The 24,524-nt window shown below is 44.2% G+C and overlaps 2 protein-coding genes across 6 annotated transcripts; both read right to left on the reverse strand.

The window, feature by feature from the left end:
* Positions 1-3,287: 3,287 nt before the first annotated feature.
* Positions 3,288-13,102, reverse strand: perp (p53 apoptosis effector related to pmp22). The gene is made up of 3 exons (XM_076050858.1): positions 12,686-13,102; positions 6,952-7,092; positions 3,288-4,535 (listed from the first exon to the last, which is right to left on the reverse strand). Exons 1-3 carry the CDS (start codon positions 12,888-12,890, stop codon positions 4,324-4,326), a joined length of 558 nt encoding a protein of 185 aa, XP_075906973.1. The 5' UTR covers positions 12,891-13,102; the 3' UTR covers positions 3,288-4,323.
* A 1,998-nt stretch (positions 13,103-15,100) lies between these two features.
* LOC142904634 (transmembrane protein 26-like) lies at positions 15,101-19,644 on the reverse strand. 5 transcript variants are annotated; one of them, XM_076050862.1, is made up of 7 exons: positions 19,346-19,641; positions 19,137-19,233; positions 18,806-18,892; positions 18,038-18,246; positions 17,802-17,881; positions 16,354-16,812; positions 15,101-16,323 (listed from the first exon to the last, which is right to left on the reverse strand). In XM_076050862.1, exons 1-7 carry the CDS (start codon positions 19,534-19,536, stop codon positions 15,764-15,766), a joined length of 1,683 nt encoding a protein of 560 aa, XP_075906977.1. In that variant the 5' UTR covers positions 19,537-19,641; the 3' UTR covers positions 15,101-15,763. The 5 variants fall into 5 exon arrangements, with proteins under 5 accessions (XP_075906977.1, XP_075906978.1, XP_075906975.1 ...); XM_076050863.1 differs by having other exon boundaries at positions 15,101-16,158; positions 16,189-16,812; XM_076050860.1 differs by having other exon boundaries at positions 15,101-16,812; positions 19,346-19,637.
* Between the last annotated feature and the right edge of the window lie 4,880 nt (positions 19,645-24,524).

Raw genomic sequence — 24,524 nt, forward strand, 5'->3', positions numbered from 1 at the left:
GATAAACCTACATCTGCTCAGGGGTCAGGTTTGAATTAAAGTTCTTCTTTGAGTGTCTTGTTTCCACCAAGAACAAAATCCAGGCTCCGTTGGCCTGCACACCCAAACCTGGATTCTTTCTTCGTATGGTCAATGGGTAGGAAACCCAGATGACCTTTACTCTACTGCAATTATACACTTTTATTAATGTTTTTTGGCCAGTATATTAAGCTTAAACCAAGATAAATATCACAAATCATGGCAACTTTTTACACACTGGACCGTTAATTCCTTCAATAGTTTAAATCTCCCGGGTTTCGTGTTTTTCACCTTTCCCCCTGTCCCTGTAACATGTACTTGTACGCTCACTCTGCCATAAACTATAAACACAGATATGCTGTTTCGCTTTCCATTATTCTTTTTTTTCTTTTTATTATAGTTAAACATTAAAAAGGGGCAGGTGTTGTTATCTGCCTGTTGTTGCCGGCATGAAACTGATAAAGAGATGTGCTGACTCATTTTCTATTTTCCCTTTTTCCTTTTCCCTGTGGCAATACTCCTGCTTTTGCATTGTGCCCACAGCACTGCACTTCATTTCCTGCCCTGCCGCCTCGTGCAGGGAACAGAAACTTTATAAACAGCCAGACAGCACAGAGTGCTGAAAAACAAGCAGGCGGCAGAGATTTAATGATAACCTTGTTGTGTGTTGTTTTGAAAAACACTCATAAGAGTAAAATGCAGTCAACACAACAGTTGCGGTATATAGTTGCGGGTACAAATGTTAACACATGGCGAAATGTATTAATCAATCTTACACGGTTGTTACTTTCAGTGTCGATATTTCTGCTTGATATGTTTGCATGTTGACAATTTTAGCTTCATGTTCTGACTCTTTGATCAGATGAATCAGAATTAGAATCACAATCACAAATTGAAGAAATGACTTGCATGACACCCTACCACAGCTCCACATTCTGTCCTTTGTCAAACATCTACAGTGTTAGATGAAGCCAAACATATATTCAAGCTCTTAAAAGGCTGGAAACAAAATGTGAAAAAAAAGCATTTCATCTTCTTACCAAAAAAAAAGTCAAAAAGTCAACCACACACACACACACACAGACACACACGTCAAACTCTTTGAGAAAAGAGGAGAGCGGTTATGACCTCTGCCTCTTGAGTTCCGTGGCCAGTCCCTCACAGTGACTTCTGAACCCAGAAGTTTTCCATCAGAGCCCCAAAAGCCTCAGCGGCCCCATCTTGGAATGAGGTGTCACAACACTGGGGAGAGCCCTGCGAACAACTGAGGGGAACATTGCCATCCTCAGCAGCAGCTTCTCGCCATGACTCGGAAAGCACCTCCGAGGCAGATCGAAACCCACGCCCATTGAACAAAAAAAAAAAAAAAAAGAAATAGTTGCCAGACAGACAGACAGGCAGACAGACAGGCAGGCAGACAGGCAGACAGACAGGCAGACGGCTCAACAGGCTTCTACAAGAGCAGCTTCACGCCTGTCGAGGAAATGATATCACGGTGGGTTGGACAGGTGGAACGCCAGGAAGCCGCAATTGCTTAGCTAGCCTGACCTCTAGTGGTGAACATCTGGAAACACAAGCAGGTTTGGTTTCGAGATGACCTACCTCGCTGTTGCGCCGAGGACGCAGCCAGCCGCACGTCCTGATGAGCTCTTCTCATGTCTTCAAGGGCACTGATGGAATGGTTTGGAGGCTTTTTATCTCCAATTAGACTATCGCTCTGAAACTGAGAAACTCATTTTTTTTTTTTTTTTACAGCATGAATAATAAACTTGTATCCTTGTGTTATAGATTCTTTTGAAGCACGGCAGAACTTCACGTCTTTTAAGATGTCTTTTAGAATGTCTTTTAAAATGTGTGTTTGTGTGTAAGATTTGAACGCATCGAAGGGTATGCACGAAAATTGCAAACAATGCCAATGTTGTCACGATGTCAGGGTGAAATCACCAAACCCAGAGCCGATCCAACATGGAAACACAGTGGCTCAATGCAACAACCTCCTTGCAATTTGTGCTACTTCATAATCCATAATCTATTTCTTAGTCCCACCAAATGTGACCCACTGTGTGTTCGGTTGTGTACGCAAAGTTCTGCATCGTGGGAAATGACCCGCAGGTCTTCTCTGCACCTTCACGGTGTTCACTGTCTCACATTTTTTCGCACCACAATTTTCGGGTCAACGTCTTTCACAAGCGGCAGATTATCCCTGCATTTAAATCACCGTATGCTCCCTCCACTGCTCTTCTCTCCCACCTGCTGTATTTATCGCCCTCGTGCCACTTTCCCCACTTTGTTTCTTTTCAAAAAAAAAAAACGCCTTGCGCTGTCAGGACTTGCTGAGCTAAGTTAACCTCTCAGCAAAGCCAAGCCAGGGTTGGGCCAGCAGGGTGTGTGCGTGTCATAAATCATGACTCACATCTGCCGAGCTGCGATTATCAGCTGTTTAATTTATGTGAGCGTCCGCGTGACGGCAACTCACACATGGCTGTCTAAAGCGAGGCAGGAATGCTGTTTGAACGCAAGCTGCAACAGGACCTCTGTCCCGAGTGACGCTGTGTATGAAGAATATTGCTATGTTTTTTTTGTTTTTTCAATCTCTTTATGTGTAGTTTTCCTGCAGCGTTCAAGTGCATCCAAACACAGCAAAAGTCGACACTACACGGTCAGGCCTCAGTGCACATTCTTCAAATTCATAATTGACAGTGGTGTGAGAATGATCAAAGTGTAACAGCTTCCCAAAAGGTAACTCTTTTATTGCATTAAAAAAAACAAACATACATCAACTACCAAATGTAATAATTACAGCTACAGCTGAAGAAGTGGACGTTTTCCACGACGCGACAAAATACCCACACAGAGTGACGGAACGCTCCCTCGCAGTTGGTTGGTAAGAAAGAACAGAACAAATCTTGCTTGGGCACGAACTTTGTTTTCAGCCAGGTGAGACAGATTTTAGGGTGTGCATCAGGGAAACCAGATGAACCAGTTCCATGTGAACACAACGTGGAGCTAAGGCATGGGTGTGACACGCAGCAGGTGAGAGGGACAGTCTGCTCTCAATGTGCAATCAGAAAGTTGCTTAAAAATAACATTTGGTCATACTTCAGACTGATTGAAATACCTCATATGTATATATATTATTTATATATATATAGAAGCTAAGCTCAAGCACGCACAAGGAAGGGTGAATTTTAAAACAGTATTGTTCAATTTTAAACATTTTTAATTGCATTTTTTAAGAAGGTGTATCACCATTGAATAAGACACTTGGACAGACGTCAATATTGTCTTTATATATTTACCATTTCAGACACACTTACAAAAATCTGTCTTTACGAAGACACGTTAAAAAAAATAATGGGTTCAAATGGAAAAAAAACAAAACAAGTAGTTCTCTATTTCATCAGTGTGACCTTGACAGCTTGATACAAATTCATTCGATTCCCTTGTTTTCTCTTTCTTATACACTGATGACAGGTAAGATACATTTTTAGTGACATCCATCAGACATAACACAGCAAACTGCCACAGATACACCTTGTTGTTAAAATAAAGCAGGAAACGTTGAATTCTGGAAAATAAAAAAAACAGACAAAAAACGGCTTGAACGACTTTAAAACTCTTTGCACGATTCGATGCGACTTTACATTCGACTTCCGCGTCCGATCCTCCCGTTCTCGTCTCATCCTGTGCGCAGCAAGACGCAGAAAACACAACAATCACGCCACAGTGACACAGAGAAACTATGACAAAACCCAACTCATGGTGTTCTTTATTTATGTCTGCATTGCTTTTCAACCAAGGTTTTTAGTTGTTGCAAAATAAAGCAGGCTAAAGCTACGCTATACACCTATTTTACTGACTTGATAAGTAAGGGCACTTTGGTAATATTGCATCAAGAAATATTCTTTTTTTTTTTTTTTTTTTAAAAAAAGCACATTTTTCACTGAAACCCAGAAAAAAACACCAGGATAAAACAACATCATTTTAAAGACTCAGACAAATCTATAGTAAAGAAAGTCCTTATATCAACGATCCCAAAGCAGTCCACTTCCTGTAAGTCCACCCGCCTCTTGCACGCGATTGGACGATGGGGCAAAGGGGGCGGGATTCCTAACGCTGCCAAAACCATATTTCAAGTGAGCCGACGCAACGTTCCAACGTTCGATGGTCAGTGCAGGATGCGGCTCGGGCACGGAGGAGCAAAGAAAAAAAAAAGAAAAAAGAAAAAACAAGAGGTGGGACAGGGCGGATTGGTGGTGGTGGTGGTGGTGGTGGTGGGGGGTGGGGGGGGGGGGGTTTGGGCTTCTAGTTGGAGGTGTAGATGTACTTGGTCTTGGCCATGCCGGTCAGCTCGTCCTCGTAGCGCGGCAGGCAGCAGAAGAGGATGGCGCAGCCGATGCACAGGATGGTGGCGCCCCAGCCGAAGCCGTACGCCCAGGTGTAGTAGTAGTGGCCCTCGAAGATCAGCTCGTTGAACTTGACGGGGTAGATGATCAGCGCAATGACCTGCAGCACCACTGTGGCGTGAGAGAGGGAGGAAGGGAGGGAGAGAGGGAAGAAAAAAAAGGTTTAGAGCAAGGCTGGGCAAACTTTTTGACGGGTGGCCGCAGCAGCAGCAGCAGCAGCAGCAGCAGCAGACGGATGGAGCGTTTTGGTGACCCACCTCATAGGACATAGGTGTCAAACTCTGACCCGCGGGCCAAATTTAGCCCCCCAGTGTAATTATATTTGGCCCGCAAGGCGAAACAACATCACTGCGAGAGCCGGCCTACCGCTATTATACAGCACACGTAACGCTAACACTACAAATCCCAGAATGCTCTGCTGTGTATTTTGGCACGTCAATCAGGACAGGACGTTCATCGAAGGACAATATTATGACTTCAGTGGTTTATTGTTGTTATTTTATTTTTAAATGTATTATTACACATGTGGAAAAAGGTTACTGTTGAAATTTAAATCAAAGTGCTGCAAATACAATTTTCTATTGACATTTTATTAATTTTGATGAGTTTTTTTTATTGGAAATTAGATTTTTTTTTTATGTGTGCAATATGAAGTGATTTATTATATAGTATTACGCTTTGCTTTTTCCATATTCAGTGTTGAAGTTATTGAAATGACTCTTAAAATATTGGAAAAAAAACAAAACAAATAATAATAATATAATTTCTTCAAGTTGCCGGATTAAAAAGCTCACGGGCTGCAATTTGCCCATATTAGACGACAGTCTCATGTGGGCACGTCAGACAACGAGCTCCGTCAAATGAGTCAGGATTTGCATATAACGATGTAGGGACTCGCCCCGGGACTCGAGACTTGTTCTCAGGAAAGGTGTGACGCTTGTTTTTTTATTATTTTTTTTTTTTACTGTGATGCACTAAAGGATTTGCGACGCCCTCGACGCCCTCGGGCTGAGTCAGGTTTCGCACTCAACTCTCTGCAGAGACGCTTCAGTTCATCAAAGCCGTATTGAAAGGCGTGCATGTGTGAACGGCGACGTTTCTGGAGGAGCAGATTCAATTTGGGAAAAATAAAAAACAATAAGCAAGTCAAAGTGATAAGAATGAGTTAATAATTAGTGTTATCAGGGAAGTCCCGAAGAAGAAGAAGATTGAAGCACCTCTATTACTTCAGCCGCAGTTGAAGTCGAGTATCAGACACACACGTTACTGACATGGCTTGTAAAGTTCGTCAATCAAACAAACCCAACACCCTACTTTCTTTCTCGTCCAGGACTCGCTGCTGACAAAAAAGTCATCGGGGGAGGATTTTCAGTGGTGACAGTGACCCAAATTATTCTCGCAGTTTTACAGCAGACATCACAAGGCCTCTGACTGTGACAGGTCGTCTCACCTGAGCCACCGAGGTGTGTGAGTGTGAGTGTGAGTGAGTGTGTGTGTGTGTGTGTGTGTGTGTGTGTGTGTGTGTGTGTGTGTGTGTGTGTGTGTGGGTGGCACCCTCCCACGCTCTCAGACACCCTGTGAGTGAGTCAGTCAGATAAACACACCATCGTCTCCCGTGGCAACGCGCAACCAAACCCTGCCCCCTACAGGCCAGGTCTGAGGTCTCCACCCACACCACACTCTCACTTTTTACTATATATGTATTACACATGTGATTCAAGCCATAGTAAAAATAAAACAAACACTTTTTTGTCATTTGCGTAAATATTACTTTCATACTCTTTTAGACAACAATATGTACTCACACACTACACTTTGGACACCAATCTAATGCAATGTTTTTTCTTTATCTTTACAACTTTCTACACTGCCGGTAGATACTGAAGAATCTATCGATAGATAGATACTGAACCGCAATGCCAATAGCTTGAGAGTGAAAGAAAAGACAATAAATTCAAAGGGTCCAAACGTCTGACTGGTAGTGTATCTTTCAAACTGCATCTTGATACACGTCAAAGTTATCCCACAAAGTAACCACCAGCTGCCACTTTAGGACTGAAATGGCAAAAAAACCTGGGTGAACATTTGATCCAAGTCATCTGCGCCACTATTAGGATGGTGTATATTCCCAGTAAATAACAGAAAACTGCGATTGTATATAGTGCAGCGTGGCCACTAAAAGAACTCTGTCCTGCCTTCTCGCTGATGCAGAAAATTTAGGCGGGCCCACGACTTTGGCTTCCTGTCCGAGTCGGGTCAGCTTATAAAACACCTGAGGTGACAGCGCCAGTTGTAAATGGGCTTTTTACTTCACACCTCTTCCACCTCATCAAGCCTCACATCGACCTTGTGCTCTGTGCTTTATGGGCTGCTGTCAGTGCACAGGGGTAAAAAAAAAAAAAAACAACCAACAACTGCCACTGGCTGTGTGTGTGTGTGTGTGTGTGTGTGTGTGTGTGTGTGTGTGTGTGTGCGTGCGTGCGTGCGTGCGTGCGTGCGTGCGTGCGTGCGTGCGTGCGTTCCTTACCAACGATGATCAGCAGGACTCCCACGAAGGGCAGAAGCGGGATGTTGAGCGTGCAGCACAGCGCCACACAGGAGACGATGAAGGCGATGATGAGGATGAGGAGGCCGATGATCATCAGAGCAGCCACGGCCTGAGACCAAGCTGGAGTGCGACACAAACAAGCACACAATTAGCCACAGCCGATTGAACCGTTCCACTCGCATTTTATGCAACATGTTGCTTTAAGTCGTTTACTGCAGTGCTTCTCAATTATTTTCTGTTATGCCCCCCCCGCCTAGGAAGAAGAAAGTATTTTGTGCATCCCCACACTCTCCGCCACGACTATAAATTGTATAATTTGTCTATAAAATTGTTCTAAGTACACCTCTGCATAACATTGATTCCTTGTTAACTATAAAGAAAACAAAATAAGAAAAAATAAAGAAATATAGATCAATTTACAACAAATAACTTTATAAACACTGTAACAGAAAAGATTTAAAGTGCATCAATTTTGCATCACGCTACGCCACCTTATATGATGCCCCCAGGGGGGGCGCTCATCCCTATTTGAGCAGTACTGCTTTAATGGATGTTGCAGAAAAATTACAAAGTGGTGCTTTAACAGCGTTATTGCCTGAAAAACAACACGTGCGCACGCAGACGCTTCATTCATTTCGTCACTTTTTTTTTTTTCCTCCTTTCAGCTCTGCGTCGGGAAACCAGTGAGTCACGCGCCCCTCTCTATCGCGCTCGTCTCACCGCTGACGGCACCGAACTCATGGCGTCACTTTCCAAAAAACAGTTGGAGAGGCTTGCGCTGGTTCGAGGGAAAAGTGGTGACACACACACAGACACCTGCCACACCTTCAGCCACACCTTTGCTCTCGTTCCTGCCCAGCCGCATTCTGCAGACGACAGACAAGTCGCACGTCCGTCTTGAAACCTCCTATTTCAGCACTGAAAGTGGGAACGTCCATCTTGTGGACCGCCGGGAGGGAGCGTTTTTTTCCCCCCCATGGGGTCAGAAGCAACTTTTGCAAAACCACTGCAGAAGGCTAAATAGAAGCAGAGGGAGCGACCTTGAGTGGTAGCTGCACTAGGGCTGTGCGATTAATAGATTGAAATCGAAATCGGATTTATTAGCCAAGACGATGTTAAAAAAAAAAAAGCAAAATCTTAAAATCGATTTTCCTCTTGCATGCTTCCGGGCTGTGCGCCCCTCGCGAAATGTGAAAGTTTTGCACTTTATTCCTTCATCATTGAATAGATAATAGATAATAGAAAAACCTTTTATATCTACCACAATGTTTGGTGACTTGGTGTTTGGAGACAGTTAAGGTTGTCACTTTATCCACAAGGGGGATTCATTTGTGTTTGGTTCTTAAGTTTTCACTTTATTCCCAAATAAGGGAACTCCATTGTTGTCTTTTTCAAGTGAAGTTTGGTGAAAGCGAGGTTCTCACGTCGTTAATCTTAAGGGATTCATCTTTGTTTGGTCAAGAAGACTGTAAATGTTGTTTACTAAACCAAGGGAGGATTTACAGTATCTTTCAGTTGCACTTCATTCCCAATAGGGAAATATCTTAGCTATTTTTCTTCAAGAAATACAGATAAAATATTTGAAATAATTTATTCCACTGTCTTTTGTAGTTTTATCAAAAAAAAAAATCTAAATCGAAAAGCCGGGATTTTATTTTGTCCAAAACCGCCCAGCCCTGAACTGAGCATAAACAGGCCAGTGTGGATGCTGCCGCACTGAAGGCTGTTCTCGGTCGACGTAGCCTCTTGCACAAATTGGAAGCCGAGAGCAGTCGCAAAAAAAAAAAAAAAAAAGAACTTCACCAGTCTGCTTAAATGTGACATAACCCCTTTGTAAATGTTTTCTGCCGCATGGATATTCCAACGTTCCATCTGGCGTGCCAGGGTGTTTGTATTTATACGGATGAAAAATCTCACCGTGAGTTAGTTAAAACGTGACGGATAAAAAGCGGAAAGGGGAAAGTGGCTGACGCAGGTAATAAGTCACCTTGTGAATAAAACATCTCTCCACTCCAAGTGTGTGGAGGAGTGCGTACTGCACAGGGAGAAGTACACACACTAAGGCAGATAATCGCAGCTCCTTTATTTAGTAAATACTACACAGTTCCAGCGAAAGACTGTTGCACTCAATTCATTGTCAATGAGTAGGACAACGCCCTAAATTATTCATACCTGAGAGTGTGTGTGTGTGTGTGTGTGTGTGTGTGTGTGTGTGTGTGTGTGTGTGTGTGTGTGGTGCGCATTCATGCACTGCCTGAGGTATTTCTCTCAGAGGCTGCAAACAAATTTTGCGGTGCACACACTCTGGACCAGCCCGACCGGTTCATTGTCTGCCAGTGGAGCTTTTAATTTGGTCTTTAGATGATAAGACTTTTCTCAGCGAAGCAAAGGAAAGTTGCAGCTGTTTATTCGATGACAAGAACCGCACGATCACATACTTTTGAAGACAGTCTCCGCAATGTCTCTTTTGTGAAATATAATAGCAGGACAAATAGTTACACAAGAAAAACCCAGAGCCCTGCGCAGAAACGCCCTTGAGTTTGAAAATAAAGCGACATGCTCTTATCAGTTTGTTTAAATAGTCCCTGCCTCTGATGAACAGCCAACAACATTCTTCCTGAAAGAGTTAAACTTCCTGCCTGAACCCAGAAAACACACTGACGACAGACAAGACCAGGATTCCAATGTGAACGACGGCTCGACCAGTTTGTGTGCTCTGCTTTCGAGTGCCAGTTTTTGGCAGCTGTGTGACACAAAGGAAGCAGACAAATCGGAGAAATACTCCATGAAATAACGCCATTGTTTTTTGCTTGAGTCTTGGGTCGCTGCATACCTGTCCTCTGGTGCTAAAACATGCTCGATTGTGTTCAAAACAATAAAACAAACGGAGGAAGGAAGTCCTCCGGCAGAGCAGCGACGCAAAGTTTCTTCCCACTTTGTTCTCATTTTTTTTAAATACTAAAACAGCCGCATTCCTCTGAGTGTGTTAATTCCTGAGTGCTTCGCTTGCATGCATTATGCATAGAGAAAAAAAGTACAAGTTCAGCAGCAGCTTTGCCATGTTCCGTCTTGCTTTCAAACTGGTCTGGCTGTGCATCATGTGCGCGAGCCGCCGACAGTTTCTCTGCTGTGATTTAATCGCCGCAGATTTGGCTGCGTCTCCAAAAGAAAAAAAAAAAATAAAAAAGAAATGTCCTCAACTGAGGCGTTTATTTATTTATTTATTTTAAATTCAGACACACAACGAGCCTGCCCTCGCCCACATACATCGAATAAAGCTGTGGCTGCGGATGTGTTTGCGCTCAGGCTTGTATTTAGAGCCGTCCCGGTCTCGCAGTCGAGAACAATTTCCATCAAAAACCCTCCCAGAAAAAAAGGCCTTTCAGCCTGGCAGCAGGATCAAGTTGACACCCGGTGCTTCCTCGGCAAAGAATTTAGTGGGACTCCTGCCCGGGCCAAGCGGCTCTCAGGCCCAGTCTATTTTAATTTGTTCTATCAGTGACTTGGCTTGAAAGTAACACAAAAGACTGTTTTTGTTTTACATGTTTTTGTGTTAAAACTGACAGTCATAAAACAAGAAATAACTCTTGGTCCCGTCGGACAGCGACAGACAGGGCTATCTGAACCCACAACCCTGTCAAAGAAGCAGTTATTGGGGAGAGAGAAAAAAAACAAAACAAGCAACAAGCTGTCGACAAACATCTGAAAACACGTCTACTGTAATCTGAAGATCTCCAGCAGAGGAGCGCCGCTTCTTCCCAAGAACAGCTTCAGCAACCTACAGAAAGGGAGCGGCCCTAAACCACAGGAGCTCCTCTGTTGCCGTGCCAAGGCTCGCTGGGCCCCTGCAACCCGCACAAATCAAGCGCGGCAGGCCTCTTGTTTCCACAGCGTTGCACTTATCTCCGCAAGTATTTGGAGCAAGAGTCTTCAGACGGACCTGGAGAAAGACGAATCCTCCAGAGAACCCACGTTTCGGCTGAATGCTGAAAAGCGGATTCTGTTTTGGCCGTATCGCTCAGGCCTTGAAAGGCAACGTAGACTAAAAGCAAAACAACATAAACTTCTCCCAAAAAGCCCTTAAAGATGAATCCAGATAAATCAGACACTATCTACAGCGCCTCCACTGCTGCCACGGCGGCTAAGTGCTGTTTTTAATTCTCACAAAACGTGCGCAGATTATCGTTCGCCAGTCATTCCAAGGTTACCCAATGAAGAAAAAACACGTTTCAATGAAATTTAAAGAACGTTGACGTTCTGTGAGGAGGATTGCACAAACTCAAGATAAGCCACAGAATGGGCGCTACAACTAGACAATCTTCATGGTGGTGCCCACGTCTCAGGTAGCACATGGGCTTTTTGCGAGACGACAGCTAAGGTTTTACGGTTTACGAGGCAAAGTCCTGATAGACCGACGGGAGCAACACAGCCGTCTTTGTGCGCGCCTGTGGGTGTAGAACGGCACCGATACAACCTGAGCGGGAGAGAAAACAGACATCATTGTTTCATACCGTTTCTGAAGACGAGTGAGGGCTTGTGAGCTATTTGGTGTCGCTCCAAACTGACGGTGAAACTCAGTTTGTCTAAGAATAGACAGATTTTTGTGGGGGGGTTTCTGGTTTAGATGCCTTTCATTCCTTTCAGGCTGCAAACTACTTTTTTTTTAAAAAATGTGGCTTCGAGTCAGCAGCAAAACGACAAAATATAAAATGTTGCAGAGGCGCCAGTTGTGTTATCTTTTTGCCCTCTTGCTCCAAATGTCAGCTTTATGTACTGCGTGTTTCGCTATTATTAACATCTCCATATCGTAACCTCTAAACACCCTGGGAATAACTGGTCGGCAAAGCACAAAATTTAATCCAGCGCTCATTTGTTTGATAGGAATCTTGCCCAAAGCTCAGGGTAAATCCCTCTGTGAGCTCGATTTCAAGGGAAGGTCCCAGTTCTTCCTCGGCGGAACAGTTATTTCTCAGAGGACGCCACCACAGGTTACGGTGTTGCTGTTGTAGGAATTTAGGAGTTTTACATGGTATACAAAGTATTGTGACAGGAACAGAAAAAGAGACAGCATCTGTCCAAATGCGATTTGAAAGTACCTCCTGAAGTTGGTTTCAATCTGTTTTGCAAAAATCGGATTTCATGTGATTTGTGACTGTTCAGACTACACAAGAGTCATCCGGTTTCAATCTGGATGGGCTAAAAATCGGATTTTGGCTGGCAGTCTGAACACCAAAAAAGGTCAGGTGACAAAACGTCCAGGTCGTCAAACTTGTAAAAAAAACAAACAAAAAAAAACACACACACAAGTTTGGCGACAAAACATGATCTGAACCTGTTCAAAACGGTTGCACTGTTTTGCTTTGCACCAAACTCTTGGCTCCACAGACATTTACCACCATGGATTCATTTGCCTGTCTCAAAGAGAGGGGTGTAAAGTTGTCCTGAGTGAACCACCTATACAGCCCAGGCTGTTACTGATAAGACACAGGAGCAAAGTTCAATTCTGACAGCGCTGTAGCGCCCTCCCTCATCCCCCCTCACCCAACACCAGTGTACTTTCAAAGGTCGGTTCCCTTCGACTCGAACAAGGGCACTGTTGAATTTCTCGACCACGCCACGGTCCCATCGCCGAGTCTCCATATCCGAGTTAGTGTGTCGGACCGAACCCGTTCCCCCTTAAAGAGTGGTGGTGGGAAAGCAGCACACTACTCACAGTTCTCCATGAGCGACTTGCTGTCCCACTGGTCGTTCCTGCCCCGGTACTCGGTCCACATACTGGCGTAGTGGGACTTGGCGTCCTCGTCCTCGACCCACCCGGAGGTGGCGGCGATGGCGATGATGTCAAAAATAATGGCGAAGAGTATGAGCAGGGGCAGGATCCACCTGCAGCGCGGGTAGGCGATCCCACAGCGGAACATGGTCGGAGTTTGTGTGGAGCGGGAGCGGCAGCGGCAGCGGCGGGGAAGCTGGGCTTGTGCCGGCGGTGGAGACTGAAGCGCGGTGTGGGTACGGTCCGGTTTTATTGAGACTCTTCGCGAGACTCTTTCGCCCGTTGAGTGAGTGTGCGGGTGTGGCGTGGATACTGGATAAACACCACCACCACCCCCCCGCCCGCCCAGAGTGTGTAATGAAACCTGTTTGGGGTGGGAGGAAAGAAGGAGGGGGGGAAAAGAAAAGCTGAAGGGCAGGGCTTGACTGTGTGTTTGAGCCGAAACAAGCCCGGCCCCGTCCTGTGTGTCATATTACACACCTAGCTTGTCAGCAGCTACTGTTGACGAGTCGACTGATTCACCTGCGACCCGACTAGAAAAGTTAAACCCATGACTATTAGTCGGTTAAAAAAAAAAAAAAAAAATCAATAAAACAGTTGAATTTAGAAACACAACAGGTAGCAAGAGACTACGCCCGCCGTTGACTAGGCACAGTTAGGGAAGTACAGTTTTAAGAGGGGGCAGAATGAGAGAAGGATGCAGTACTTTGAACACCCACGCGGTGGCAGGCTAGACAAACCTTGTAGTTGCAGAGGGAGGGAAACACGGCCGCCGAATTTCGGAACTATTTCTTCCCAGACAACAATTCTCTATGTTTGGAGTAAGAGCAGGGAAAGAAGTGATGACAGATGTCATAATAAAAACAGATATATGTTCTCTAAAAGTAACAGGACAGAAATGATAATAAGAAATACATAAATAAAGCCTTTCCTCGTAAAAATCAGTCAAAGCAAAAATGCTCAGTTATACCGGAACTGGGAACATTCGCAATTTACTCAGCACATTTGATTTGGTATTTCTGATATACTTTATGTAGGCCACTTGACCCTACGTGCATTTACTTCGTATTAGGTAATAGTAAATATTGAGGTAACCTGCTTTTATTGCAGGTTAAATTCATGTATTTTTGTCAGAAGATTACAATATTATATTTAATAACTAATAAAAAATATACCTGCAACTCTGACTTGGGGGCAACACTTGGAAATCCCCTGAGGCTAGAAGCTCATTTCCACTTCTAGTATCCTGTATCTTTACTATCAATGTGTTTCCGTACTATGATTGGTATCTTAGTTAACTTCATCTCATACGGTCTTGTGTTTTGTCTTTTTACCTTAGAGGGTTTGTGCTAAAAATAAAAAAAAATAAAAATGCACTAACTACCCCCTTTAAAACCGTTTGATCAACAGGTGTCACTTTTAAATGTACTCTAAAAATTGAGTTGATTTGCAGTAGCTTTAGATGACTGAACGTCTCTGAAGACAATAGCAGACACATTGCAATTTGTATCGGGACTCTGATTCACAGCTGCAAGCAGCACAAACTGATGCAATATGCCAAACACGATCTGTAAGAGCTGTCTGAGTCTGCTACTGATTTGTTATCAAAAGATGTCACCCGATAAGTTTTAACCCTCCGAAAACAGGGAAACAGAACATATTGGTAATATTACATTTGTTGTCCAGAACAATGTAAATATCTTAACTCCACAAATGTGGACTTCAGTTTTGAACCCAATTAGTCCCGGTCTACTCTTTCCTCCTGTTTGTTCTGTCGCAGTACAACTCCATTATTCTTATACGATGACACGAGGAATGTTAGTGTGTTTGTTCTTCTTGGCTCTTTCACCCGGTCCCTTCCCCCAAGACCTCAACTTTCGGCAGTTTCTAAGGCCGGACCTGCAACTTCTAAGCATTCCACAAGGTGTCCTCAAACACTCGAGTCCATCCTTAACATCTCAGGATGGACCTGACCACCATTTCTTTAAAGCATTTGTCTCTTTACAGTTCCTGCTGATTATCACTTTTTAACCACTGGACATGTATTATTCAACTTCTGCTTCTCCATCTGCTGAACTTACTGAACTTAGAAAATGCCTACTAAAATGTTTTCATATTCGTTGCAAAAATGTATTTATTGGGACAGAAAGCATAACACCGTTCACATGTTTGACACAATTTAATCTACAACATCCATTACATTTATATAAAATACATCATACTACAAATAGTCATATATATATATATATATATATATATATATATATATATGTTATATTCTGATGTAGGTGCAGAGTGCATTTTAAATTCTACTTCTCTCTATTGGTTTGCGTGAGTATACATCAACATGTCACCAAGCATTATCTCCAAATTTATTTTGCTGCCATAAACATAATCTTCATTGTCCATTTCTGGGAGCTCAGGGTTTGTTTAAGCAACTGCCAACAGTCAAACGTTTAATGATCAACTTCCTTCTATGGGACAACACAGGGAAAAAAAAAGAAGAAGCTTGACTTCAATTTTCCCTTCTGTCAACATTTCCCAGCCTTTGTGTCCTCACATTTATCTCTATCTCTTCCTGTCGTGCCCCCTCCTCTCCTTCCACTTTCTAACATGTCCAGGGAAATCAAAACCCGAGCAGCCTGGCCGGGAACCCTTCTACCTCTCACAGAGTCTCCGATCTAGGATACCTTTGACAATCAGGTTATTGTGTCTGAAGTGTCCTCCGACGGTAGTTTCTTGCTCAGTTGTTAATCAGACTCATTTACACAAGGTAGTGATGTCTGTTCTTATGCCATAGCACTTCTGACTCAGCTCCTTATGAGACCACATTAGGTCTTCCTTGTCCTTTTGGGACGTTGTTTTTTGCTCTTGCCGACTTAACTGGTGTTGTTCGTTGTTCTGTGCTTACAACTGACCCAAGTTTACAGAGCCCTTGGCATCACTTGCCTGCTGCCCAGGGATACACATCTGAGCATGTCGCTGTTGCTGTCTTAGATCACACACAAGAGGGAGAACGTCTCAGCCATTTCCCTCTTCTATCTCGCTGGTGGTTGGGTCTGAGTCTGGCATGGTAACTGAGACGCTGCTGGGACCAGGCGCAGCCTCAGAAACTTTGCTGGGGCCTGGCTTGGCTTTGGAAGAATTTTTGCGTCCTGCCTTGGCTTTTGAGACTGTTCCGTGGTCTGACTTGGCTTTTGTGATTTTTGTGGAGTCTGGAGTGGCTTTTGAGACGGCTCTGGGGTCTGACTTGGCTTTTGTGACTTTTCTGGGGCCTTTAGTGGCTTTTGCAATTGTACTGGGATCTGGAGAGGCTTCTGGGACAGTTCTTGGCTCTTGAGTGGCTTTTGAGGCTCTTTTGGGGTCTGACTTGGCTTTTGTGATAGTTGTGGAGTCAGGAGTGGCTTTTGAGGTGGCTTTGGGGTCTGACTTGGCTTTTGTGACACTTCTGGGGTGTTTAGTGGCTTTTGCGACGGTTTTGGGGTGTTTAGTGATTTTTGGGACAGTTTTTGGGTCTGGAGTAGCTGTTGAGATGCTTGTTGGGTCTCTAGTGACTTTTGAGATGGTTCTGGAGTCTGACTTGGCTTTTGAGACGGTTTTGGGGTCTCGAGTGGCTTTTGAGACAGTTCTGGAGTCTGACTTGGCTTTTCTGGGTTGTCGAGTGGCACTAGCACTGCCAGGCTGAACTTGATGTGGTGTGGTAGCCAAGTGACTTGGGCCTGGTTGCTCATCAGGTGGCTGAGATTCTGAAGGCTGCCTTGGTGCCTCAACTTCTGCAGCTGGGGACTGTACCTGGTCTGTCGGAACCTCGGGCGGGTTGAAGTCCCGACATATAACATACATCCTGTACATGCTCAGCAGTACCACCAGGATGTTTTTGATGGCAAAGAAAACCAGCATCTGGTGAAAGACCTTGTAGTAGATTATGACGGTGGCCCTGACTACCAGGAAAGGTCCATCTTGAGTAAGAGTCGATTCCATGATGGCAAATATGTCCGTGCTGTGTTTTGCACACAGAGTCATTGGCTGGACCTCAGCGTCGTTTTCATCCTGTGTTTTAGTGGTCACCACTTTTGAAAGCAAAGAGACATGGGGCAATAAAGGGTTTACTGTTACTGTTACTGAAAAGAATAGCATGGAAACAATGATACATTACATTCATAACTTTTAAATGACAATATATGTTACACAAATGTGCAGATCTTGTCTGTGGCTGAATGTCGTTATATCTACTTGGATGTAGAGCAGTAAAATGTTAAAAAGGTCTCATTCTTAGATAACTGTGCAGCATTAAGCGTAAGACCTCTTTTTAAATTGTATCTGATGGTTCAGTGACCCACGAGAGCAAAGTGTTGTGCACAAGAAAAGTGACATGATAAAAATCTCAAAAACAGCCATCATGTGTATAATTTCACTATTCTGCATTAGGGAGCAATAGTAAAACATGATGCCAAGCACAAGATTAAGCTGAAAACCCTGTATGTCAGTACTTTCTTGCTTATTTAGATTTGAAGCAGTCGTAACCAGTTTTCAAGAAGACTCATGCATGTGTTTAAGTATTAAGTATTATCTCTAGGAGAAGTTTGGGGTTTATTCATTCTAAATTGATATTAATGTCAATCTTTTACATATTCCCAGCTCAGATTTCCCTGCAGTGGTGACACCCTTGTGCATAGGTTAAAGTAATATGTTCAAAGCAAACAAGGTCCTTGAATAATCCCTGTGGCTCTATTGAAAGTGTTGCTGCCATTTGTCAACACAGAAGCTGCGCACACGGCAGACTACCAAAACGACACATCCATGCAAGTAAACAAACACACGCTCAACAACGCTGACGAGAAGCGGAACTTCATTTACAAACATGACAAAGCTGGCGACGTCTACACAACCACAAGCTGTCTAGCTACTTGCGCGTACTTTACTACAGTTTTGCCGGCCCTAGAAGCACTTCTTGGATTGCCTTAAACTTGGATGAGCTCATGCATAACAAGGGGCCGTTGCACAAACATCAGCATTTTCAGTTTAACACGATTTCTATAGTAGGCAAACAGGGACTGACCGGACAGGTGAAGCGGGAACTGCAGCATGCTCCAGGTCCAAACGGATAAGATGATGTAAACCAGCATCGGGCTTTTACCTCTGGAAAGTATGCAAAAAATAAAAGACTCAGGTGTCGGCATCCCTTCATGTAAGTGGATGCAACTGGAGTTATTGAGAAAAAAGTGAGCACACACACACACACACACACACACACACTATATTTGCTGTAAAGAGCACACATGGATAGCCACCCACTTGATGTCCGACAAAGTCTCACTCGTAAATTCAAGGATGTCTGCTGCCGTGCCGACAAAAGAGATTAGAAGTTGCGAGAGCTCCTCACGAGTGACTCCGCCTCCCAGCGGGAGCAGCCACTTCCCCACAATGAGGAGGATAAGGATGACCTGGTGAAAGGCCAGGATCCAGACATTGGGACAAATCGATGTAAACACGTTTTGGAACATCTGTGGAGGGGAGGAACGAGTCAAGTCATTTTACACAGCAAAGTAAATTGCAGCTGTTATGGCAATATTTTGCAATTGACTTTTTTTTGGACAACATGTAGAGTCCTCAAAGCCCGAAAAGGTCATTTATTTAAAGGTTATTTGACACACATTTTCAAAATAATGAAAAAAATTAAGGCCCAAAGTGTGAGATTATCCGTATTCCGTGTTTCTACTGTCTGCTGTTCCCCATTTAAAGCCCCCCCACCCCCCCACCCCCCCAAAAAACAGTATTTCGAAACAGAAACAGGAATCTGTTGCCTTCTTGACACTTGTATGTTATTTTATATATAGAATAGAGAAAAAGCCCAAGTCAAATTCCTTGTTTGGCATGTACAAACTTGGTCAATAAAGCTGATTCTGAATCTGACTAACGAGACTTTGATCCATCCCACTGAAAGGCAATTATTGCAATAAGATTTAACACAGTCTAGTTGATGCAGTTCTTTCCAGCTGCATTTAACCTCCTCAGCAAGTCAATCGTCGGGAGCCATCAATAAAGTGTCTTGAGCACTCTTACTTTTAGGTAGTCATCATTTTGTTCGTATACTACTGTCGTTCTGTTGACAAATCTCTGCATATTCTCCCATGAGTCGAACCGGATGCACTGGAAACAGTTGGAAAAGGCTGTTAGGGATTAAATCCAAAAAAAAGTAAGTATGTATGTATGTATGTATGTATGTATGTAGTTAGGTAGGTTTGTTGGTAACTAGATATATATGGTATAAAATTATTTCCTCAACTTCTAAGTTTGTGGGTCATGCTTGTTTACAAATATCTTGCTATTAAACCCAGTTTCAAAAAAGTACAATGTCGTACAGAACAGTCGGTGCAGTTTGTGACGCTGATACCTGGGGGTTGTTGCTTTTGTACCGTGATTGGTGTATCTCCAAGATCCATATAGAGGGAATTATACTGGTGAGAAACAGAAAAATAGGAGGCGAGATCCTGCAAAACAACCAAAGAAAGCAATTGAAAAGTGTTTGCGTTTATTATTATTATTATTATTATTATTATTCTGCATGTGGGCTTAAAACACGCGAAGGCTCCAAATATTCACCATTTGTAATCTTGCCCCTTTCGGTTCTCCAGGGTCAAGACCATCTCGACGAGCAGCGGCAGGAAGAGAACGATGAGGTACCAGTAGTAAGGATCCTTCTTCACCCAGGTCACCCTCCAGATCCCGAGCAGAGCGACGACAAGAAACAGACCCCGAGTAACCAGTGCCCGAATGAATTCGAATAAGAACATTGCGCCGCCGCCCGTGGAACCTCAGCATTGTGAGCCTCAGGATGGCCGAACAAAGCTGCGGCCACTGCTTTAATGTTTTGTCTTTGCGATCGTGGCGCAATGAGGAACAAAGTCGTGCATGAACTTTGAAGTCCTGGCTTCAAAGACGCGATCGTACATCGCGTATGCCTGACATCAAAAAGTCAACAGGCATTATTATTAGTAGTATTATTATTAGTAGTATTTTTTTTTACAATTGGTCAGAAATAAGTCATTTATGAAATGCTCCATTGAGTGTACAGGAGGGGGCAGCATCACATCATCTGTTCATTCTTTCACACGCTGCTTGCCAACATGAAGGACTCTGCCAGTGCTGTCAGTGCACTTTACTCTCCTGTGTGAAACAGTGCAACGCCTTACCCGGGGAGCGGTGTTAGTGTCAGTGACGTCACTAAGGGCTGGTTGACCAGGGCTATTTGCCACATCTATCTCATGCCGCTGCTGGAGAGACATTGTTGCATAGGACTCTAAAATCGACCAGCTGTGACCTTTAAGATCAGTACTGTTTAAGGCCGAGGAATCATTTTTAAACTTTTAATTGTAATAAACATTTGGAAATGAGTGGATTTATGGACTATGATTGCTTGTATTTATATGCACATACACACATTTAAATGAGGTTTTTGTCAATATGGCACTATTTTTTTACGACGTGTGCAAAACCTTTTTTTTTTTTTTTTTTTTCAATGTGCATGAATAAAATAAGCTGTATGGCAGCAAAAAAAAAAGTGTGTCTCAGTGTGCCTATAATGCTTGTGTAAAATAGACTTGGAGAGATTCCAGCACTGTACAAAATGTACAGTGTACAATGTACAATGAGTAAATGATTGGTTTTGGGAAATTGCTCAGGAATTTCTAGAATGTGAGATTACAAACAGATGGCGGAGTGGTGCAGTGGTCAGCACTGTCGCCTTGCCACAGGAAGGTCGTGGATTGCACGTTCTCTGGCGTCTGCGTCGGCGACTTGTACGGGCACTGACTCCGCCTTGATAGCCGGGAGAGGCTGCAGCGCAGGCGGAGGAAAATGGATGGATGGTACACAAACAAGCAAACAAAGATGTGAGAGCACGACGTGAAAAACACCTATTAGAATGTTGTGATGTTATTCAAACGGACAAATCCAGCCATCCCTCATGCCTCTGTAAATGAAAGGGTTCCGAGTGAGGCAGGAGCTAATTAAAAATGAATTATGTAAAAAAAAAAAAAGGAAAAAGAAAAAAGAAAAAGCGCTCGGTTCCCACTACTTTCTCATCAGCGGTTCAGATTTGTTCAACTTAAACCATAATCATGTGTTCTAATCACGTATCCTATTATCCTGCCATGCAGGAAATAACACGTCAGGCCAAATCCGCCCTGGCTAAACACACACACGGAGCCACACACACACACACACACACACACACACACACACACACACACACACACACACACACACACACACATACACACACTCATCATTTTGCCCTACTTGGCTGCACGCAGAGTAGATTTTTATTCAAATCAATCTGGCAAGCCGGCACAGGAGCGAGGAAACAGTAGAGAGAGGCCCATAACCTTGGAAAGGAGACAGTCTTTTCCTGTCTTTGTTCCAAAAAGAAGGGGAGGAGGTTGGGGGGGGTTGCCATCAGCCTTTGCATTGCATCACATGGAATCACAATAACAATTTCAGGCAGTGTAAGAATGCAGAGCAGAGGGTATCCAGTTTCAAGAAAGGCTTTTTAACATCCTGCGTCAACAAGAGGGCGAGGGAGGGGGGGGCAAAGAAAGTACAGAGTATTTGTGCAACGTGTCCCCAGTGTTTATCCTGTTCCCAGTTGATAAAGTCCAGAATAAAGCATGAGCAAAAGAGGGGGAGATGAGGGGAGGTGGGCATTGAGTGTAAAAATCAAACTGTGCGCACTCTTCACTTGACAACGACACATTCAGGCAAACAGAGGGTCTGTCAGTCAGTTGAGTCAGCCGTCGTCAAAAGGAAACAGACCCTCCTCTGTCAGCCGAGACAAAAAGGTCCATGCAGCATCTTTAGCCCCTCCCGACCCCCTCAGGGCCGGGTGATACCCAGTGATTCTGTGCGAGGGTGAAGGTGGGGGGAAGAGGAGGTGGAGGAGGAGGAGGAGGAGAAGGAGGAGGAGGCCTGCTGTTCAAGAATCAGCTCTTGTCTTTGCGGGCCTGATGATGACAGAGATGGCTAACAGGCTTTGGACACTGATCACAGGGTAGCGATTCCTTCTCCGCCGCTTCTTCAATCATGCAGAACGGCGCCGCTCGCTGTTGGCAAAACAGGGATAGATAGGGAGAGCAAGAGAGAGAGAGAGAAAATTGTTGTGATGTTGACGTGAAATAAAAGAGACCACGGCGGAGCAATAAAACGTTTGAAATGTTGCCGTTTGCGAACCGCTCGTAACCAACCGAGAGATGAGGAATGAAGTCGGAAAGGCGCATAAAAATAACTTAATTCAATTTATTTCATGTACTAATTGAATCCAAATACGAGGAAGGGATTAGCTTCATCTTCTCTCCAGGAAGAACCGCTGCTTTTTGGCATCCGCACTGCAAACACCAAGACCTTTCTTTCATTTGCGGCACAGTTTTCAGCCTATTTTACAAGTCAAAAACAGGAAGCGTGTGTATGAAGTCAAAATCAAACAAAGCAGCTTCAACCCAAAGGTGGAAAATAACACTCAAATGACTGCTCGCCTCAGTTGCTCTTCATTAAAGGCAGCGTGGAATTCATCTTTTGGATTGTTTTGTTTGATTTTCTCGTTCTCTCTCTTTTTACCTCCCTAAGCCCTTATATTCATTAATGATCTCTTTTAAAGCGGAGCACTCCCGCAGCCTTGACTCTTCCCCCGGGGGTTTAATTGATATGTTGAGCCATCCTGCCTAAGCCGACAAATCTGCTCACCCTCAGAGAATTTCATTTGTTTGGGTTTCAGGTTGCAGCTGAAGTGTTGCATGCCTGAACAGCTGTTTGTGTGTGGGGGCTCTTTCTCATCCTGACGAGGAGAACAATTCAAGCAGAAACATGCCTCAAAGCGCCGAAAAGGTTATATTTAAAGCGCGCTGGATGGATTATGAGAAGACATATTGCAGCGGTTTAGATTCAACTCGACGGGATGAACGTCTCATCACACGGAAAGAGAAGACTGCAAGCACCGCCCTCATCAGTTTAGTATTCTTAAAGCTGCGCATATATCCTTTTATAGACTGCCTTTAATAGGTGCCCTATATATACTGGCCCCCCCTTAATGCCGCAAATATACAGCTGTCATCTGCTGCATGCTATTATGGGTATGTCCCTGCAGGGGGCACTGGAAGCCACAGCTTCACAGGCGCCGTTTGAAAGTCACACATTTTATTAGTCATTGTGCCGTACATGCTAATGGACAAAAGGCTGAACACACTGTGCATAAAGGAGGAGGGAGTCTGAGGAGGCGTTATCAGAATGAGCAGCCATCTCTCTCTCTTTCTCTCTGTCTCTCTCTCTCGCTGATTCTCTCCCCCTCTCTCTCTTTCTCTGTCTTTCTGGCATGTCTGCGTTTATTTTTAGGGGATGAAAAAAAAAATGTTTTCACACAGAGACCACAGTCGAGTGGATGCAACTCATATTTTCCCAAAAGAGGGCTCCTTTTAAGGAGAAACCGCAGAATCCATTCCTCCCCTTGTTTATCCGTTTAATTTCATCGCAGCTGCGCCCTGCATTAAAAAGCCCGGGAACAACACCGGCGGATTGTTTCACATGTGTAAACATTCCCCCCTGAAAACAAGGCGGGTCAGGGGGGTGAAGCAGGTGGCTCCGCACGGTCGCATGGCCCCCACGGGCCCTCGATCTCCCCCCTCCAACTTCAGAAATACCGTTTCAAGACCCAGGGCCCTGCTGCAGAGTCACACATGTCAGGCATTTGCATGGGAGAAATTGCACTTAAATGGGTAACACATGACTCATTCGCTCTCAGGCCCCGACAGCTGCGACGGGCCAAGCGGTTATTGGACAAATATGATTCGCCCCAGAACAGAGCTAGCCTTCAAAGCTTTTTCCAATGTGGAATCTCTGACATAAGCCGAAAAATAAAGCAATACTGAAGGGGGGGATTTAGTGTAACACATATTGAGTTACATCCAAACCATATCATGAGTATTCATTTTCCCTCCACAGTCCCTGGGCCTTTTCCTCCCCCCCCCCCCTCCCTCCACTCTGCTGACCTTAAACCTGACAACTGTTATGAATTCTGCATTAGCAATCAAAACAAAAGGCTATTATGTGGCGCAGAGCTGGCCTCTGCTTGCTGCTTTGGCTCCTATTCCGGGCGTACAGTAAACAGCCCACAGATGTTTTACATTGATATTAAGAACCTTAATTTGTCCCGCACAGAAAAAGGCCAGGCATAGCAGCGGGATTAAGTTCTCAGCCATGTATCACACAGCACAGACAGCAATCTCATTTAGCTGCGGCGAAGTTTACAGTGAGTGGGTTTTGCATAGGTCATTAGTTGTCTCAAAATATCCCCCTGTCACCATAGCAACTTCAAGTGACTGCTAAATTGCCTTATAAAATGTGATAAATTATTAACGCTGAGGGTTTTCCCTCCCCCCCTACCCTCCCCATCCCCCTTTTCCTTTTAATATGTGCGCTCATACGCTGAGTTGCAAATGCATTTTTATTTCCCCCGCCCTGCCGCCGCCGCTGCGACGGAGCAATTCAGCAGCTGTCAGTCACATTTCAAAAACAGATCCATTGTCTGCATACTCGATTGCCGCGTCCTGATTTGCAGATATGTCCCAGGGATTTACGCAGATTACAACAGTATTGCACACATAAGCCGAGCGCTCCGAACGCAGCGCCTTTATGTGACAACTTCGGAGGAGGAAAAAAAATGGAAAAAAAACAAAAAACACTGGCGGGCGTGAAAGCGCTCGCCGCGATTTGATGTGTAGCTGCGCACGATGCG

Source organism: Nelusetta ayraudi, unplaced genomic scaffold, assembly GCF_046127955.1.
Source record: "Nelusetta ayraudi isolate G7.1 ecotype Tasmania unplaced genomic scaffold, CSIRO-AGI_Nayr_v1 ptg000130l, whole genome shotgun sequence".
In the NCBI taxonomy this organism is placed as follows: Eukaryota; Metazoa; Chordata; class Actinopteri; order Tetraodontiformes; family Monacanthidae; genus Nelusetta; species Nelusetta ayraudi.